This window comes from Mesoplodon bidens (assembly GCF_964165515.1).
Source record: "Mesoplodon bidens genome assembly, chromosome: 2".
Classification (NCBI taxonomy): Eukaryota; Metazoa; Chordata; class Mammalia; order Artiodactyla; family Ziphiidae; genus Mesoplodon; species Mesoplodon bidens.
Window position 1 is genome coordinate 82,236,042 of NC_138177.1, and position 22,142 is coordinate 82,258,183.

At 34.3% G+C, this 22,142-nt stretch overlaps 1 protein-coding gene across 4 annotated transcripts in view; it reads right to left on the bottom strand.

Annotated features, from left to right (window-relative positions):
* The window catches only part of MAN1A2 (mannosidase alpha class 1A member 2), a 150,456-nt gene that overhangs the window by 54,865 nt on the left and 73,449 nt on the right, over window positions 1–22,142 (bottom strand). For all 4 annotated transcript variants that reach the window (XM_081226513.1, XM_081226512.1, XM_081226514.1 and 1 more), the window contains exons 6-8: window positions 15,291–15,385; window positions 8,808–8,931; window positions 3,750–3,843 (exon numbers count right to left, since the gene is read on the bottom strand). In XM_081226513.1, the coding sequence (XP_081082639.1) occupies window positions 3,750–3,843; window positions 8,808–8,931; window positions 15,291–15,385 (313 nt within the window). The remainder of the gene's footprint in view (window positions 1–3,749; window positions 3,844–8,807; window positions 8,932–15,290; window positions 15,386–22,142) is intronic.

The following is a 22,142-nucleotide window of genomic DNA, read 5'->3' on the forward strand; positions in this document are numbered from 1 at the left end:
ATCTGGATTTGTTTTGTGGGAAAAAACAAGTATGAATGAAAGAATTGTTTTTTACTGCAATTTTTTATTGTGGTAAAATATATACATATAACGTGAACATTACTATTTTTACCATTTTTTAAGTGTACTATTCAGTGGCATTAATTACATTCATAATGTGGTACAAACATTGTCATTATTTCCAAAACTTTTTCATCACCCCAAATAGAAACTCTGTACCTATTAAGCAATAACTCTCCATTCTCCTCCCACCCAAGCCCCTGGTAACCTCCAATCCACTTTCTGTCTCTGTAAGTTTGACTACTCTAGATATCTGATGTAACTGGAATTATACAATATTTGTCCTTTTGCAACTGGCGTTTTTCATTTTAGCATAATATTTTCAAGGTTCATCGATGTTGTAGCATGTATCAGAACTTTATTCCTTTTTATAGCTAAATAATATTCCATTGAATGTATATACCACATTTTGTTTATCCATCTCTTGGACACTTTGGTTGCTTCTACGTTTGGGTATTGCAAATAATGTTGTTGTGAACACTGGCATACAAGTATCTGTTTGAGTCCTTGCTTTCAAATCTTTTGGGTAGATACCTAGGAGTTGAACTGCTGGATCATACGGAATTCTATGTTCAACTTATTGTGAAACCATCAAACTGTTTTTCACAGTGGCTACACCATTTTACATTCCCACTAGTGGTGTGAGAGGGTTCCAATTTCTCCACACATCCTCACCAACACTCATTATCTGTCCTTTTGATTACAGTCATCCTGGTAGGTGTGAAGTGACATCTCATTATGCTTTTAATTGCATTCCCCTAATAACTAACGATGTTGAACATTTTTTTCATGTGTTTATTTTCCATTTGAATATTTTCTTTGGAGAAATATCTATTCAAGTCCTTTACCCATTTTTTAATTGAGTGTTTGTCTTTTTTGCTGTTGAGTTTTAGAGGTCTTTATATATTCTGGATATTAAGCCCTTATCAGATATATGATTTGAAAATATTAACTCTCATTTATTTGCAAATAAACTCTCATTCTGTGGGCTGCCTTTCAATCTCATGACAATATCCTTTGATGCACAAGTTTCTAATTTTAATGAAATCCAATTGATCTATTTTTTCTATTGTTGCCTATGCTTCTGAAGAAGTCACTCCCAAATCCAAGGTCATGAAGATTTGTCCCTCTTCTAAGAGTTTTATAGTTTGGGTCCTTAAATTTAGGGTCTTGAGTGCATTGTGAGTTAAGTTTTGTATCCAATAAAGGTAAGGGCCCAACTTCATTCTTTTTCATGTGGCTATCTAGTTTTCACAACACCATATGATGAAGAGAAAGAGTTATAACTTTAATAATTAAGATGCCATCAGTGAGACACTGCTGGTCATTTCAAAGGCTGGCAATTCTCAAACAGTGATTTAATTTTTCCAGTACTCTAAGATTTTGGTGTGGAAAATAGCATCTTCTTATTTAAAAATGTTTTTAATCTTACTTCAAAAGTAATACATGTCCATTATCAAATTTAGATTAATAGAGGTAAACAAAAGAAGAAAACAAAAATAAACAGTCTGTAAAAAACCACAGGTAACACTTTGGTTTCTATCCTTGTGGTATTTGTCTTCTCTCTTTTTCTCAATATCTTTCTAGATATTTCATATTTATCTATGTCAAGTATTCTATAACATAACTTTTACTGACTATATTGTATATCAGATCTGGAGGGATTATAATTTAACCAAATCTCTTTCATAGGATGTTTAAAAACTGCACTGTCCAATGTGGTAGGCTCTAGTCACAAATATCTAATTAAATTTAAATTAATTAAAAGTAAATAAGATTTAAAATGCAGTTCCACAACATACTAACATTTCCAGGGCTCAATAACCACATGCTAATAGCCACTACTATATTAGATAGGACAGAAATAGAACACTTTCATCATCATAGAAAGTTCCATTGGACTTTCTATGGAGTGCTTTAGAATGTTTCCAAATTATCCCTATTATAAATAACTCCAAAATTGTAAATTACCTCTATATACATATATATGTGCTGTGTGTGTGTATCTATATTTCTCTCTCTCTCTCTCTCTCTCTCTCTATATATATATATATATATATATATCTGAAAATTTCTTTGGAATTACCTCTATATACATATATATGGGCTGTGTGTGTGTATATTCTCTCTCTCTCTCTCTCTCTCTCTCTCTCTCTCTCTATATATATATATATATATATATATATATATATATATATATCTGAAAATTTCTTTGGAATAAATGCTTAGAAATGGGTCACTAGTTCAAAAGTCATACAAATTTTAATACTTTTTTTTTTTAGAAGATGTTGGGGGTAGGAGTTTATTAATTTATTTTTGCTGTATTGGGTCTTCGTTTCTGTGTGGCTTTCTCTAGTTGTGGCAAGTGGGGGCCACTCTTCATCGCGGTGTGTGGGCCTCTCACTATCGCGGCCTCTCTTGTTGCGGAGCACAGGCTCCAGACACGCAGGCTCAGTAGTTGTGGCTCACGGGCCTAGTTGCTCCACAACATGTGGGATCCTCCCAGACCAGGGCTTGAACCCGTGTCCCCTGCATTAGCAGGCAGATTCTCAACCACTGCGCCACCAGGGAAGCCCTAATACTTTTTGAAGCAGTGGATACAGGGATGTGTCCATTTCCTTTATAGATTTAATAGATAAAGAACAGTGTCTTCTGTTTAAAAGCTTCATTGATTTGATTAGGGACTTGGAAGTGAGAAGACAGAGGGACAAAGGTCTCTGATGACCAGTCTATGGAGATGCTACAAATATGGTACTACAGATGGCAGTCTTTTGTACATTCTAATAAAGTAGCACCAGTCTGTACAGAAAGAGTGTACTGTTACACTACGTTGTCTCCACGTATCATCCTCATTAGCACCACTTTTAGGATTAAATATGAACACCTGTATATTGTCCATTTGTATTTTTTTTCCATGAACTAACAGAAAACATTTATTTTTTATTGTTTTTAAAAAATCAATTCCTTCAAAGATCAATTCTAAAACTCTAATAAGAAAATCACCCCCTCCCCAAACAAAACACTGTCTCCTGAGACAGGAAATCACTTCTACCACAGTCTCACCTAATAATTGGTACATTCCTCTACTATCAATACAATCTATCACATTATATTTCAACTACTTCTAAGTGTGTCTGCCTACCCTGCCTGCTAGCCTGAGAGCTGCCTGAATTCAGACCAAGTCCTATATATTCTTTCCCTATCTCCAGTCTCATTCAAGAGCCTGGTAAATAACAGACACTGATACCTTCTTTTAAAATGAATGACCAGACATGACCTGTCCAAGAGCAATCACCCCATTTTCTAGTCATTTAACATGCTCAACTGTTCTTCATATTCCATTACTACATATTTATATCAAGCAATGCTCTTATTTACATGAAGATATAGTTTACAAATAAGGGCTTAAAAGTACAACTCTTCGCAAATGCCACACTATATTTTAGCAAAGTACTTACACATACATGAAATAAAATACTCCTGTGAGAGAGGAGATTCATGTTTCCATTTTACAAGTAGAAAACCTGAAGCTACAAGAGGTTAGAAACTTGCCAAAGGTAACAGCACTAGCAGATCACAGGGTTATATACTAACTGAGGTTTCTAACATTACATGTAGTATATTTATCAACACATCAAGCACAAGTTTCAATCTTTCAACAAAGCATCAGTTGTAATAGAAATACTTACACTGACCCCAGCGACCTGTTCGTGGATTCAAATAATTTGGATAAAGACCATTTGGACGATCCATTTTCTGAAGTAGTTTCCGAATGTGCATGACCTAATAAGCAAAATAAAATTAAGAATGCAATTAATGAAAAAAAAATCATTAAGGTTTTATATTAATCTGGGCTTTGTTTTTCTCCTCACTCAGAGCCTACACTGCCATCCCACCCCCCAATCTGTGTGTGTGTGTGTGTGTGTGTGTGACGGTAAGGAAAGGCTTCTAATGACTCATTATTTTTATAAGATGAAATATGAGCATTATTTAAAAGTCAAGAAATAAAAATACAAAGAAAAGAGCACAGACGGAAACCAATTTAAATTCCAAAATTGTACTATCCAGAAATAGCCATCAGAAACATCAGTGATAAACATCATTCCAGACATATTCAATGTATGCATAACTAAACATAAAAACAAATGATTTCATAGAAATATAATCATAATAGGACATTTGTAATAAAAAAGTATGAAACCACTCTGAAATTAATAGATGAAAAGGTAAATAAAGTTAAACTAAATTGCTGAACTTTAAATATTGATCCCATAATAGATATCCCTATATTTCTAAAATTCCTAAACTTCCAATTCCTAAAAGATATCCTGAAGTTAAGGGGGGGAAAATCATGAAACATATTAAGAAGCTAGAGACTTTCCCAGGGACTTTGTTTTGATTCATCTCTAGATTGGATGATGGATTTTTTAAGTGCTTAAAAAAAAAAAAGCACAAAGGTATTCCATTTCTTCTATTCTTATTTGAGAATGTTATCTTCTCATCTGAAGGATAACCTAATTGGTATAAATGACTTGGGGAAACATTTTCTTTTTCACAGGACCTTATATATACTTCACTATTTTCTGGACTTAACACAAAGTTCCCAATCATCTTTCACTCAGCTGGATTCTGTCATCATGCAGTTTTAGGAATGGGCTCAGGGATGCTTATTACGTGTGTTCTTTCATGTTTGAGACCAACTCTATGTACAACAATCTCAATCTGAATAATTCCATGAACCAGGTTTAGTCAGTTCAGGATGATGTTGTTATAAAAGATGAAAAAATTATTGTTTGTTTGTCTCCTGAAAATTATGCATACATTGAATCCTCTCTGCTTCTCTTCTATCTATTATTTCCTTTCTAAATCTTTTTATCTATCTTTTCATTTCCATATGTTTACTAGCTTGTCTCAATTTTGTCTTCTAAGTCTCTTACTGTATTTTGAATGCTTTCTTTGTATTGCTTCCATTTTGCCCTTCATTTTGACAATAACTTAATTTTTTCTTACACTTTATTAATGATATCACATCTTATATTCTTGTTTCACAGAGATGAGAGCTTCATTATCTTCTCTCTCATGGTGATGTTTGGTCCAGTTCTTCAAGAAAATTCTGATAAGCATTTTTTGGCCATCATTTATTTTTCACATTTTTTCCTTCTTTTTTTCTTCTGGTAATATTTTTGTATAAATTCTATACATGTTCTTTTTTGATGACTTACTCATTACTATTTTTCTTGAACCAGCAATTCACATGATTTTTGACATAAAAGGATAAGCAGAGTCCAAATGTGAATGTGCTTTTTTAAGCCTTTGCTTCTCCTCAGGCAACTGAAACTAGCAATGCAGCACTACACATAATAGAGAATCTGTCATTCATTCTCTTCCCTCACCAAAGTGTATGGGCACAAATACAGCGTGTCAGTGAGATTCCTAACGGAATTCTGTTTTTCTAGCTTCTCAACACATCATATTTAGTGGGGTCCAAAGAAGCATCCACCACTGGTCTGTGATCCTGTTCTCATTGCCGCTAATGAGGATTTGGTTTTGTACCTCAAGAGGTACCACTTAATCTAGAGAACTGCTCTATTAGCTTTTTATTTTTGAAATCTGTAGCCACCAATATCCTCTCCTCAGTTACCCAAACCTCTCTCTGACCTTGATTGCTTATGCCAACCTTTCTTCCTATTTTGTTACATGAAGTATCAAGTATCTCCTAATTTTGTTAAAAATGGAGTTCATAGTTCTGTTTCTCCTTTTTGTTGCTTTTAGGTGAGTTCTATGGGTTAGGTCCTCCACTTAAGAAATACCATATAGGACTTCCCTTGTGGTGCAGTGGTTAAGAATCCGCCTGCCAATGCACGGGACATGGGTTCGAGCCCTGGCCCAGGAAGATCCCACATGCCACAGAGCAACTAAGCCCATGCGCCACAACTACTAAGCCTGCACTCTAGAGCCGGTGTGCTACAACTACTGAGCCCACGCACCACAACTACTGAAACCCACGCACCTAGAGCCCTGCTCCACAACAAGAGATGCCACCACAATGAGAAGCCCATGCACTGCAACGAAGAGTAGCCCCAGCTCGCTACAACTAGAGAAAGCCTACACACAGTAACGAAGACCCAACGCAGCAAAAAATTAAAAAAAAAAAAAAAGAAATACCATAGGTTAGATTATCTGTTTTACAAATTTATCATCCTTTTAATCTCTTTATGTTTTTCCCTGTTTTCACTACGATTATCTCTTGCTTTTATTCCATGTCAGTAATTCAGTTTTCAACTATGTACAAGTTATTTGTTATTTTTCATTTATTTATTTTACAGAAATATATTATGCAAGGTCTCAATTTGTTTCTTTAGCTCTACAATTTTCTTGTATTTTACTGTTTTATTTTCGTTTTGAGTTCCAATTTTACTGAATTCAATCTCTATTATAGTATGAATTGCTCACAGAGACCTTTAAAATTTCCAACTGGGTTATTTATCAGTCTTTTACATGCTATTTACTGCCCTGATTTTGCTTCCTGCAGTATGTCTGTATAATTGCCATGTTTTCTTTTTCATCTTGCTCACATTTAACTGGGTCAGCTCTGACCTGAACTTTGGTTTGATAGAGTATAGCTGAATTGTCCTCAAATTCCTTCCTACTGTGTGTGTGCGGGGATATTCTCCCCTTCTGTATACACTTTGAGATTTGGAGTACTAGTGTACTAGCTCATTTCCTGAAGCCTCTGTGCTCATGAAGGATGGAAAGTGAGAACCACTCTCGTGCTGTGGGAATTATATACTGGACACCCTATGGACTGGTCTCCCCTGTAAGATTAATAGGGAGTACCAGGAATTTGTTGACTTTCTTTCTCTGCCCAGTAAGGATTCAAGATAGGGTGGGAAACAGACTTAAGTATCATAGCAGAAATCTTTTGCTTTTTTTTTTTTTTTTTTTTGCCATCACATGTTTATGACATGAGGCTACAGCCTTTCCTTCTTACACTGTTATTGATGAATTTTTGCCGGTCTTTATTATTTTCACTGCTATTGTTCATTTAATCAGGAAAGGGAAAATTCAGTGATCTGACTCCATTTTGCTATCTTTAACTGAAAATTCTTCTCAGTTGATGAAATATTTCATACACAGAAAGGAATATATATAGATTCTACTCACACCTCAATTTAAGAAATACAACACTACATAACCTTTGCTGTTCTGTTTACTGCTACCCATTCACATACCACTGCCCTTATCCTAGATATCATCACAGCTCTGAATTTTATGTTCATCATCATCCTGATTCTATTAAAATCACTTTTGAATCCCTAAACGATATTTTGTTCAGCTCTGCTTCTTTAAACTTTATGAAAGTTGTATTGTACTCTTTTGACTGATGATTGTGACCATAATTAATTTATTTTCACTGCTGTATTAAATCTTATCAAATAAATTGCTAATATAAACAATGTTTTTATGTATATGATATAGATGTACATACCAAAGAGTGGAATTGCTGGGTTATAGAGTATATGTACTTTCAACTTTATTAGATTTTGTCTTTTAAATTTAAACCTTTGGGGCTTCCCTGGTGGCGCAGTGGTTGAGAGTCCGCCTGCTGATGCAGGGGACATGGGTTCGTGCCCCGGTCTGGGAGGATCCCACGTGCCGCGGAGCGGCTGGGCCAGTGAGCCATGGCCACTGAGCCTGTGCGTCCGGAGCCTGTGCTCCGCAACGGGAGAGGCCACAACAGTGAGAGGCCCTCGTACCGCAAAAAAATAATAATAAATAAAAATAAATAAATAAATAAATTTAAACCTTTAATGCTCCTAGAATTCTTATAATCTACAATGCTACCATTGTTACAACATTTCCACAAATATGTGGGTCTGTTTAAGGGCTATTTATTCTGTTCATCAGTCTTAATTGTCTCTATGCACCAACACTATACTGTTAGTGTTGATAACTGGGTAATACAAACCCACCCAACATGTTTTTTCTTCAGGAATATTTTGAATGTTTCTCTTCTATTTAAATGCTAGAAGTGTATAGTCAAGTTCCATTAAAAAAAGAAAAGGCATTGGGGAATTAATTGGCATTGAATTGATGCTATAGATCAATCTGGAGATGACTGACATTTTTATATTGTTTTCCTATACATGAACATAATACATCTCTCGATTTATTTAGGTCATCTTTAATGTCACTTAATAGTTTTGAACTTTATATTTTGTTAGATTTATTTGTGGGAAACTTATACTTTTATCCTACCACATAAGATATGTTTTTATAAATGATACTTTCTTGCCTGCTGTACCTGGTACAGAGAAATTCTACTGATTTTTAATAGTTATATTGACCTTTTATTCAAAATATAAATTAAACTCTTATTTCTAATAATTTATATGTAGATTGTCTTAATATTTTAGGTAATCATCTAATCTGTGAACAGTTACTGTTTTCTTTCTTCCTTTTCAATTCTTTACCTTTTTGTTCATTTTGTTTGTCTCATCTTGCCATGCTGACTAGGAACTTCAGCACAATGCTAAACAGAGATAGTAATGGAATTTAAAAAAAAACTTACTAGTGGTTATATCTTCTCAAATAACAGTAAATATTTTAAATATGTTCTAAAAAGAAGGGACATTTCTTTACATAATTTTTAAAAAGGCAAACATTTCCTAAGCATTAATCAAATCTTTGGGGTAGAATCCTAAAGGATTCTTTTATAACAAAGAAAAGTAGGCAAGAAAACTAACCTTTTTGTAGTAAATCGGATTTCCTGTCAAGTAGCTGAGGTGGACAAACTCCATATGCAGTGTACCAAATTCAGCAAGAATGCTGCTACCTGCAGATGCCCAGCCCCAGTTTCGCCCTACTCCACTGAATGGAAGAAAAGATAAAAGTAGACAGGATTGGGGAAAAAAATGAAACATTTTTTTAATGAATACATAAATTTTAAATATATCTCTTAGAAATTATTATCTCAAACAATAGATTACTTATATCTAAAATTTTATTATTTTTAAATTATTGTTAATAGAATATCCACGTTCTAAAAATTAAAACAATGTAGAAAAGTATACATAAATATATTTCACCCCATTCTCATCTCTCTTCCCCTTACAGGCCCCAAATATAATCATTCATTAGCTTATGTATAAGTACAGAAATTTCTATGCATATATAAGCAATCCAAATATATATTATTTTCCTCCTTTCTTAAACAAAACATAGCAAAGTATACTTACTGCTCTGTATGTCAGATTTTGCTATTAAGATGTACCTCAGTAGGCATTCCGTATCAGTTCATAAACAACTTTCTCATTTTATTTTTTTAATAGATGCACAGAATTCCATGACATTAATGATTTTCAATTGAAATGTCTCACCCCAGACACATATGAAAATGTGTGAGAGCATCTTGAGTTGTTTCAAACCTTGAAGGTGCAACTTACAGTTATTGTGCTGAGGCCAAAGATGTAACATGACAGTATCCTGATAAAGAACTGTCCTGCCTCAAATGCTCACAGTGCCTGTATGAAAACTATTATGCTATATGAATAGAAATAACTTATTTAACCAATCCTCTATAGTGGCCCTTTGGCAAATTTCTAATATTTTGCTATTATGAAAACTTTTATAGTGAATAATCTTGTGTACATTTCATTTGTACAGATATACGTCTAGGATATCTTCTTATTTTTTTTTCTTTTTTTTTTTTAGCCTGCCTTATAAATTTTTTTGGAAGCCAAACTATATGAATGAATAATTGTAGACTTCTGGATGTTATCTTCTTTCTCAGAAGGTTAAGTTTCCTCTCAAACATAGGTTGAGTATAGGCAGATTACCTTGGTTTTAGGATTTGTTAAGGGTAGTCTATTTCAGTTTTACCTCTCCCTCTAGGAAGGGGCCCTCTGGGATCTCAGCTGAAAGCCTGGGGTGTTTATCAAGGGTCCTTCACCTTGGCAGCTTTAAACACTAACCTCTGTCTCCCCAGTACCATGTACTTGTTAAACTTTCCCCTTTATATCTACTTGTATACTGGCAATTCAATTTGATATGTTTTATTTATGTGTTGAGAAAACACTAAAATAGATATCAGGGTATATCACTACCTTGCTGAAAGTTCGTTAATTTTTTGGTGCTATTTTTATATTGTTTTTGAAATTATGATAGGCAAATGCCAGAAACATATTTTTTTGAAGCCAGACATGAGAATAAAGAAGAAATATGGATACAGTAACTATGTAGGACACTCATTCATTTCACAAATATAAAGTGCCTACTATTATCTGGAACATATAGTAGTGAACCTGACATATAACATTCCTGTTCCCATAATAATTAAGACCATTTTAATAGTGATAATTGTTATGAAGAAAATTAAATAGAGTGATAGAATACTGAGTACTAGTGATGGAAAATGAGTTCGAAGACTGTGTATAATGTTCAAAGAGTTTCTAAAATGACACAATTTAAACTGAGACCTGAATGATGAGAAGGAGCTAGTGATGAACAGATACGGAAGAAGAGAATTCCCAGCAGAGGAAATAGCAAACGCAATGGCCCTGAGGAAAAAGTTGGCTAGTGTGGCCAGAGCTCAGGAAGGGGAAGTGAGTGATAGAGAATGAGGTTAGAAAGCTAGGTAAAATCCAGACTGTGCAGAAATTCTGTAGGCTATGGTGAAATTTAAAGTTTTTTTATTTTAAGTATGATGGAACATCATGGAGAATTTTAAGGAATGTAACATACTATTTAAAGAATAAAGCATACCATTTAGAAAGATTACCTAGGCATCAGCATGGCGAATGGATTATAGCAAAGTCAAGTATAAACACAAAATCCCATTTCCATGTAAAAACTTCTGTCCCAAAGTCCCAAATGAAAGTTTCATTCATAGTGCATTTAAACATCTCAAAATACTAAATTCTAAACAAGGTTTTTCACTTTTTATTTTACAGACAGCCTCACAGGGCCCTCCACCTTGGCAGGCTTAAACACTAACCTCTGTCTCGCCAGTACCATGTAGCTGTTAAATTAACTTCCAAATGCTGTTATCTAGTTTTTTTTGAGTCCCCGTGCATGGGCAGGTATAGAATCAGCCAACAATCTGAGGAAAATTTGTACATAAATTTGGGGGCTTTTCCTCTGCAATTACTTCCTGTCTTGAGACACTCGTCCCTCGTATCTCAGCCATTCTGGCAGCTCCAAGACCTGACCATAGTCTTCTTTGCCCTAAATGACCGCTATGTTAGTCTTGGCTTCAATTGCCCTGCACCATAATTTAGAATATGCCCTCGGGGGTAAAGCCAGTGTTTCTACGGAGATGACCTTCTCTTAGGATCACAGCCCCTTGGGTCCTCCCTTAGTTAATTGCTCTCTAATCCCTTCAAACCATCTTGCTGACCTTTTATGATTGTTTTCAGTGGGAGAGCTAACCTGATATAAGCTATTCCATGGCTGGAACTGGAAGTCTAGATTAATTATTTAAGTAGCAGAGTTCACAGGTTATTCCTACTAGAACTCTAAACCATTCTCTAAGGTCTTTTCTACTTTTAGGAGGAAGTAAAAAATATAAATCTTTCTCTCATAGAAGGATTGATGTTATTGGTTTTAGATCTTTTAGCACTAGCTGACTTTTTAAACTCTGTATCACCTAGATAAATATTAAATTAGGTAAGTCAAATGACAAGTTTGGAATAATTATGAGATTTTTTAGACACAAGAACCACATCTTATAATTACCACTAAAGTGTAAGCAGAATAGAGTAATATATGATTTGGCAGAGGAGCTGAAATAGATGTAGAAGATAAGGATAATAATCTTAACTACTGATGTAGCACATAGGCTCCTAGTTCTGCCATTAATTAACTGTAGGACCTTGAGCAAGATATTTGCCTTCTCTGACCCAGGAGTCCCACTCCTGGGCATATACCTACAGAAAACCATAAGTTCAAAAGATACATGCACCCCAGTGTTCACTGCAGCACTATTTACAATAGCCAGGACAGGGGAGCAACCTAAATGTCCACCAACAGAGGAATGGATAAAGAAGATGCGGTACATATATACAATGAAATATTACTCAGCCTTAAAAAGGAACGAAATTGTGCCATTGGCAGAGACATGGATAGACCTAGACACTGTCATACAGAGTGAAGTAAGTCAGAAAGAGAAAAACAAATATCATATATTAACGCACATATGTGGAATTGAGAAAAATGAACCTATTTGCAAAGCAGAAACAGAGACACAGATGTAGAGAACAAATGTATGGACACCAAGTGCGGGAGGGTGGGATGGACTGGGAAATTGGGACTGACGTACGTACACTACTATGTATGAAGTAGATGGCTGGTGAGTACCTACTGTATAGCACAGGGGAAGAATAAAAAAGAAGGTACCATGTTTGCAGGACATATATTAAGTTAACCTTAAAAATGCATTCCAATATACATTAGGTGCAGACAAATACTGTTTGATTCCACTTATATGAGGTACCTAGAATAGTCAAATTCATAGAGTCAGAAAGTACACTGGTAGATGTCAGGGGCCGGGGTTGGGGATTGGGGAGGAGGAATGGGGAGTTAGTGTTTAAGAGGGACAGAGTTTCAGTTTAGGAAGGTGAAAAATTCGGGAGATGGATGATAGAGAGAGTTGCACAACAATGTGAATGTACTTAGTGCCACTGAACTATACAGTTAAATATGGCTAACATAGTTATGTTTTCTATTATGTGACTTCTACCACAATAAAAAAAAAGATATTTGCTTTCTGTGAGACTCATTTTCCTTATCCATAATGTGAGAGTTCATGATACCTAGTTCACATGGCTATTAGGAAATTAAATGACATTTAAGATTGTGAAAACACCTCACAAAGAGCCTAGTAAGAATAGTATCTAATGAGTTTTTGAAAAATTTTATTATAAGTTATTTTAACAGTTTACCTAGAGAAAAATACTTCCTCAATCTGATAAAGGCAATTGATTAAAAAATCTACAGCCAACATCATATTTGATGATTTTTTTAAAAAAAGCAGTATTGTAAAAACATTTTATGGAAATCCAGAAGACTATAAAATATAGGTGAAGACAATCTTTTTAACCAAGATTGAAAACCCCGAAGTTATAAAAGATATATTTGAATATATAAACATCTAAAACTTAGGAATGAAAAATTATTTTAAATAAAGATAACAAACAAGTAGTAGAACAGGGAAAAAAGAAATAATTCTATAATCTACAAGGCTCTTCTATTAACTAACTAGAAAAAGACAAACAATCCAATCAACACTAGGAACAGACAATTCACAAAAAACAAATCTAGATGTTCAACAAATTTATGAAAAGATGCTCAAATTCACTAAGCAGAAAATACAAATGAAAATAACAATAGTAACACTTTATAGCCATCAGTCTCTTGAAAATTAAACAGAACATATACTTGTAGACATTTTGGTACTCTCACACATTGTTGATGGAAATATGATAACCTACAGCCTTTTGGAAAACATCTGGGGAGTAACTACTAAATTTAAAAATATATATATGCTTTGATCCAGCAATTCCACACTTGGGAATCTATCCCACAAAGATAAAAGAGACATATGCCCTTTGCTACAGCAATCATATTCCTAAGAATCATTTTCAGAGAAAATTCCCCAGTAAACAAGGACACATAAAACAGGATGCTATTGTAACAATGTTTATGGTAGCAAAATAATGGAAATAAACAAATACCACTGATATGGAATGATTAAACAAATTATGGTATAACCTATGTATTATAATATATCCTATATTCCACTATGTAGTCATCACAAAGATTGATTTAAAGTTCTGTGGCATGACCTGGAAGAGTATTTCCATGAGATTTTGTTGAGTGAGAAAAATAAGATGTAGAAAAGCAAGTATCCAAACAAACCATAAAAAATTTTAAAAGCTCCACCAGTATCTATTTTTGTGCTTCTGTATTCTATATATCATATTGTAGGAGATAAATAATGTTAGATTATTAACATGAGTTGGCTTTCAGACAGCAAGATTGGAAGAAAGTCTGTTTATGAGACATATGTAGATCTCAATCAAAAACAGAAACAAAAACCTTTAAAAAATAGGTAAATAATTACATCTGTGATCGATAAACCCAAGTAACATATGTATGGGTATGAATATATACAAAGAAACAACATGAAAATTAAACTTATGTTCAAGACATGGTCCTTGAAAACCCTTCTATTTTCATCTCAATCTAAGTTTGAAGTTCTGCAATGCTGGATTTTTCAGTTATTTTCTATATAGACAAATAATAATAATAATAATATCCTACAGTCTTTCTTCATCTCACACTTAGATTGTAAGCTAATTAAGTTAAAATTCTTATTATCTAAGAAAGTTATATGATATGACTCTGACAATGTTACTGAAGGAAACATCAGAAAATCTATCATGAAACTAAGGACAGAGAACCGGTATGTGACCACATCCTTTTGTGGAGGTTGGTCTGGAACTCTAGCTAGCTTTTTCCTCACAAACAGGGAGTTTACATTATATATATTGCATGACATCAAAGAACAGTAAAGTTAGATGTCGTGCTCAATATTAAATACTGATTTCTCAGTGAAAATTAAAACTTTATAAAGTTCTCCATTAGAAGGAAATGACTAAAATAGATTAGTTTTCCCAAATAAAGCTGTCACAGAATCATGCCTCACTTTGAACTTCAACAGTGTAAATACCATAAAAAGGACCCTATAGTCAATGTCAGGAATTATGTCTTCCCTTATCATCAGTAAGACATTCAGCAATAGGAAGCCCTGATTTTAAGGTATACTGTGTTCCATTTTGACTTAGAAAAAGATCAACATGTCGTGTACATAAAACAAGAGAGGGAAAGCACTTTGAATCCATTACAGCACTAAATGCAAATGAATAAGCAAATCATAAAGAAACAACTATTTTGTAAGAGACAGAAATCTAGACTTAGAGAAACAAGCAGTAGAAACTGGAATACGGTTATGGCAAGTGAACTGTTTCAAAGTAAAGGACATATTTTAAAAATCAGACAATGTTTTAAAGAAATATGCTTCTGTACATATGAAGAGAAAAACAGTTTACGTCTTAAAAAGTATGGTGGGAGCTGATCATTAGAAATTTCTAATACCTTTTTAAAGGGTCAAAAAATCAGTTAATCTAATTTATTTAGAACAGGAATAACCACATAAAAATAGAATTTACCTTTTCAGATTCACCATTGCCCAAGGAATCCCCGTAGGTGTGTTAAAGGCAGGAAGGAGTTTCTCAGCCAATTGGACTGCTTTAATTTTGAATATCTGAGATAAAAACATGAACATTCATAAATTATGAAATTACTGTTGTCAATTATATTTCCTGGTCTCTTATAGGATGCACACCACAATGTACTGGATACATGAAAGTACAAGGGGAAAAAATGGCATCTCTTTTGGTACCACAGAGCATACAACAATCAGAGAAAATGGTTGTAAAGTGGATGGATACTGAGGAAAAAGCTACCCAATGTGAAATGGCCAGAAACTGCAATTAATTGAAAGGGAAGGACATGGTTTTGGTGTTGATATTATCTGTATTTTCAACTGGCAAAAAAATCTGAGAGAAAACACTAGGCTATGAAATCTTCATCCATGGCATACAAGCTTAGCACAAATAGTAAAACAAAAGAAAGAGATGCAACCCAATTTGGATAAATGCCCTTGAATTACTATAAGCTTGTTAATATCTCAACATTCTCCATTAAGGTTCAGCCACATTTATTAAAAGAAAAGAATATGTTCACATTCCAAGTTTATTTTATGAGTTATAAATGCTTCACCCCTTGGTCCCAGCTGCTGCTTTTTTTGGTACATAAAACAATAAATTGCCTAAATATCAATGGCTTTCAAACTTTCAAAACCATGTACTATTACCAAGACATATATAATAAGATTTCTAATATTCTTGGCATACACCAACAGATTTGTGTACCTCATTTTGGAGACTACTGACTTACAGAGACTCAAAACTGAGATTAGGTCATAATATCCTACTAGGAAAAGTGGCGTGTTCTTCTATATGCCCCAAATCTATCCTCTCTCAAATTAATTTCAAATTCATTGGACATTTAAGGTTCCATCTTTTCATGGCAGTCAAGTATTTTTGTTAAAATAGTATTAGGTTTTTCAAATAAGTAAGTAATTGAAAGCCAGGACTAGATCAAAGTTCTAAGTTGACATTATATTAACAAAGCATACCAACATTATTGGGGGTATAAATGAGAGAGGAGTATGTGCAAGTAGACAAAGCAACATGACGTTAAGATGTTTTGCAAGGTTCCTTAAATAAGGAAAAACTCAGAACTTTTAATTAGATATTCTCATGTATCTACAATTTACCATTTCCTTGAATACTTACTTTAACACAAAAATACCAGTGAAAAATGTAACAATTTAAGGTAAAAGTTCTAATAATTTTCTCATATTCATTCCATTAATTCAGAAAAGCAAATGGAAAACTCAGTTCTCTCTGTATTAACATTTATATGTTAGTAAAGAGAAATTACATTATACAGTAAAGAGTATTGCTTCTTTACCTCATGCTTTACCATGAGGACAAAGAGACTAAGTTCTTATCTAAGAACTAATATTAATGCTATGTATTTGTTAATCACATATTTTTGTATCACATCTTTTACATATAAAACTAATATTCAAAATAGTAAATTAACTTATAAACATAAGCTTTTTCTAAATAGAAAGCATTCTCATTTCACTTCCAGAAGTAATTAGCGACATATTTTCTAATTTTCAACTTCCTATGTCAGTTAACATATATAGTAACCAATTATAGTACACGACCCAAAAAGAAAACACCACCCTCATGTCACTGAGAAAAAATTCCTTTTATAGAATTCTTTATTTATTCAGGAATATACAAAATCTTTAATGATAAATATACCACAGCCTTACACTCCTTATTTGCAGAAACATAGTTTGGCAGACAACAGCAGTAGCTAATTTAAAACAAATTAGTTAGTATGCAATGCAGGCAAATAATATAAAATCCAAAAAGTATCAAAGTAAAACATAAGCCCCTTTTCCAGTCCTATCCCTTGACCACACAGTTCCTTCTATTGATACAATGCAAATAGCTACCGATTTCTCAAATATCTAGTAAATATTTTGTGCTAAATCAGTTCTATGGTATACATGGCTCCTAGCATGTCACATCATATCCTCATTTTCCATTTCTCAGAAATAGAAATCCTATTACAGTTTATACACACATGTCTTTGTCTTTCAAACACAGAATATCATATACTCTATGCTCAACTTGCTTCTTTCATTTATTGTACCTTGGAGATCTTTCCAAATCATTCCACATCCTTCTCTTTAGTGGCTGCAGAATTTCCCCTGTATAGATCATACTGTAATTTATTTAGTCAGTCTCCTATTGCTAGACGTATGTTTCCAAACTATGTGACTCTGTATGATAAATTCCAAGAGTGGAATTACTGAATCTATGGGTACATTTATTTGTAATTTTAATAGTAATGCCAATTTGTTCTCTACACATTTCACAAATTTATATTTCTACCAGAATTTATGACCAGCTGTTTCCCTGTATTTTTGTTAACATAAAAGTTGTCAAACTTCTGATTGCTGCTAATCTGATAACTGAAAAAGAATACTCCGTTGTCATTTTTTTTATTATGAATGTGGTAGATACTCAACACTCACTCAAATCTTTCAAGCATAACTTCATACATTGCAGAGGATGGGTAACTATACATAACATTTCCCAGACTCCACTCCAGCTAAAGTTCGAGACAAGGCCTAGGCATTGCTGAGTATACATAAATATGCAATATTTAGAAGGAAGAAGTAAATGATCTGAAGCAGTGATCTTTCAAGCATAGTGGTGACAGTGTCTGATTCTTCTGTGGTAGCTCTGACAGAAGTTCCAGTGACTGGTGCCTAGCTTCAAAGATAACATGTGGGCAACAGTGGGAATGGAGCTGGATCATACCATGAAAGCCACATGGTATGCTTGAGCATTTCTCCTGCCTGCATGTTTCCAAGCTATATAACAAAAATACCTGATTTCATGGCCCTCCCAAAGATTCTGTTAGCTGGTCAGTACCCTCTAATAAATCACTAGATAAAACAGACTGCTTTCTGCAACTAGGACTCTTGACTAATAAGATGATGAAAGTGAATCAATTATTTACATGTTTAAGAGCTTCAACAACACTTAAATGAAGATTTCCAAAACATTTATTTATAGAAAAAAAACTTTTATGTATTCATTGTCCATGATGTAAAATCTCCCAGTTATTTTTACCAGCAGAAATTGTAAGTAATGGAACTATGCTAAAACTGGTCCTAGGTTTAGAAAAATTAGGACTAGAAGAATTACCTAGGTCTGGAAGAACTGGAAGAAATGGGATTAAACAGGTAAAGTGTGGCAAGACTATGAAGAGCTTTAAAACATAAGCAATGAAACTTAGGGTAACACAACAGATAACACAGAAGCACTGCAGATTCTTGAGGAGAGAAGTGATATTAGAATCCATGTACACTTTTAGTTGTTCTTTTTTAATTGGAGTATTTACTCAAGTAATAATGTTTTCAACCTAGTAGAGTTAGAATGTAAAACAGAAGTCAAGAGTTCATTACACTCAAATGACTTCCCATCTCATTCAGAGTAAAAAGGCACAGCTCTTTAAAAGGCTACAAAACATTTTTTTTCCAAATAAACCTATTACTTCTGTGGCCTCACTCCCCTTCTCCCTGCTCCAGCAACCTTCTTCAGCCCCACTAACCTCTTTTGTTATTCTCTGAGAATGCCAGTTATGCTTTTTCTTCACTAACTTTAACTTTCATTTGCTGTTCCTTTCAACTAAATGCTCTTATAAAGGAAATCCTCAAGGCTCTCTTGTATCACCTGCAGCTCTTTACACAAATGTTATCTTCACATGCACTCCCATCCTATTTGAAATTAAAAACCCTTATCCCCTTCCATGCTTTATTTTTCTTCTGAGCACTTATCACTAACAGTGTATATATGTGTATGTAAGTGTGTGTATACACACACTCTATCTCCCTTGTTTATTATTATTATTATTATTTATTATACCTTGTTTATTACCTTTTACCCTCACAGCAGAATGTAAGCCATGGTTGAACAGGAATTTTTTTCTTGTATTCACTGTTGTATTCTTAGTACCTAAAAGAGTGCCTAGTGTATTCACCATGCTCAACAAGTGTTGAATTAATTTAAGAAGCCAAAGTGTACAGAGATTTAAAGTAAACAAGTAAATTATCTTCTCTCTCCTCCATACCAACCCCATCTCCCTGAGATATTCAATGTTAACATATAAAAGTTTTAAGGACTTTTTACAATATGCTACAAAAATGTTGGGTTGATGATGATGATGATGATAATGGCAAGCATATATATTAATCCATTTAATCCCCACAACAACCCAATGAGGTAAGTATTATTGTTACTCCCATTTTACAGGGTTGAAACTGAGGTATAAAACAGAGAAGTTAACTTGCCCAAGGTCATACAGTGGTAAGTCTGAATTTAAACCCAGGCAGTGCAGCTCAAGTTCATGTACTTGCTTTACTATTTGACTATATTAGATATAAATACAGATGTAGACATAGACATTTTATAATGTACATTATTTAATCATAATTTATTGTCAGTAATTCTTCAAAATGTTTTATTAATTTATTGCACAACTCTGTCCTCCCTCTTGAATGATCATTTGGCTAATATAAAATTCTGCACTGGCAGTTATTTTATCTCAGCAGTATAAAGATATTATTCCAATGTCTTCTGGCATCTATTGCTGTGGAGAACTCTGCTGTTAGCTGTCATTCTTTTATAAGTAATCAGCCCTTTTTCTTTGGTAGCTTTTAGTATTTCCTCCTAATTCTTGATATTTTTTCAAATATTGATTCTCTATCATTTATTCCATTAAACTCATCTGAGACTCCTAATAAGCATTAATATTTCTCAATCTATTTTATATCTCTCAACTCTTTTTCTTATTCTCCCTTTGGCTCTCTATACTGCATTCTAGATGAATTTTCATTATCACCATGAACAGGGGCACCCTTAAAGGCTAGACAGGTGTTCCTTAGGACCAGGTGAGGGATACTACAAAACTGCTGGTTAACACAGAGGCAGAAACACATCTCCCACTCATAATGAGCCTGCAAACAATATTTCATAATTCATAATGAAATCTAAGATTTTATTCTACTTGCTAACAAGTTAGCCTGCCACAGTTTCATAAGTATTGGCAGAAGACAGAAGACTACTGTGTCAGAGGTAAAAAGACTACATTATTCATGGCAAAGTAGCAGCCAAAGCTTCAAGTTTACTTCCATTGGTCGTACATGTCCCACCCTTACCCCCACCCTAAGTCGCAGAGAGATGACCCAAAGGGCCCATGATGGATTCCTGCACATACAGTGGGGTGGGTTGCCTTACAGAAGAACACTGAGTTTGGAGAATCTCTTTTATACTAAGTGAAAGCAAGCCTATCTGTCCAGGGTAAGACATTAATTCAACCCTGTAAGCATAAGCCTGATGACCTGGGAAAAGAGCAGTCAAGGGCTTATATTCTTGGTATTCCCAGCAAAAGTGTGCAGAGATGCTCAGGCCCCATAGTGGATGGCTTTCCTGAACCTTCCACATCAGCAGTAACAGAAGCACCTTCCTGTAGAAGCAGCTGAATCCACTTTGCAGTTTTTCCAACACTTGCAGAACCAGCTTCATCACCCTCAATCCTGACTCCAAAGACACCTGCCAGCACATTTTCATCAGAGGTCTGAGTTTCAGCTATGTAGAGCCCTTCCCCTGAAGTTTCTAGGTTTCAGTAATTAAAACCTCTTGCCCATATTCCCTCAGCCATAGCTGCTTTCTGTAGAAGCCACCTCCATGATACCTTAGAGTATTCTTTTTAATCTAGCACTTTCCTAGTTAACTTTATACCCAGTTAATAATTCTTTATATGAAATTCTCTCTGTTCAAATAACTGGCATGGTTTCTGTCTCTTATAAATCAAATCCTGACTGATAAATAAATAATCCATATTTTCTTATTACCTATTATTAAATATTTGCTTATTTAAAACAGGAAAAGGAAAAAAAATTAAATCACACCAGTTCCTCTATTCTGAACCAAATACTATTAAATATTTTGATATATTACCATCCTTTTTTTCTGTACAATTTTTAAGTAATTGGAGTTTTATTCTCTCATTTCCTGCTACTAACATAGTATCGTAAGTACCTTTCCAATTTTTACAAAACTGCCTAATTTACTGTATCCATTTCCTCTCCTACCACTCACTACTCCACCTATTTCAACCTAGTTTCTGCTCCCATCATTTTACTTAAAGGGATCTTGCTAAGGATTAGCCACACATTTGAGCAAAGAGCATTTTCAGACATTATTGACCAGTTCCTCCTTAAAATACTTCCCTTGTGTTCAATAATACTACAATCTCCCTGCCTCCTCATTGACTCATCCTCCTCATACTTGATCTTTAATGTTGTGCTTCTTGAGGGTTGATTCTAGGTCTCCTCTTCCTTTTCTAAATTGTCTCCCTGAGCAAGTTCATGTGTGCCTGTTTTCAATTATCAGCAAAGCAACTGACTCCCAAATTTATATCACCAGTCAACACCTCTCCAGTGAGTACCAGATCCATTACATCTGTCTACTACTTATTTCTACTTAAATATAGCAAAATCCCCTCAAATTCAAAACACCTGAAACAAACTGATAAGCTTCCCCTCCCAATCCAGTATTCTTAAAGTTTTCAATATCTAGTGACTGCCCCACCATCAGTCTAGTACCAAAACCCAGAAAACTGGAGGCGGGACCACATCCTCCTTCTGCTTCATTTCCCCCTGCAAAGTATCACCCAATCCTTTTGAATTTATCTTCCTTGATATCATTTATCTCTCTCATCTCTACAACCCATCTTAGTCCAAGCTGCTATTATTATTTGCACCAAATACTGCAATGGCTAACTGACTGGATCAATGGAAA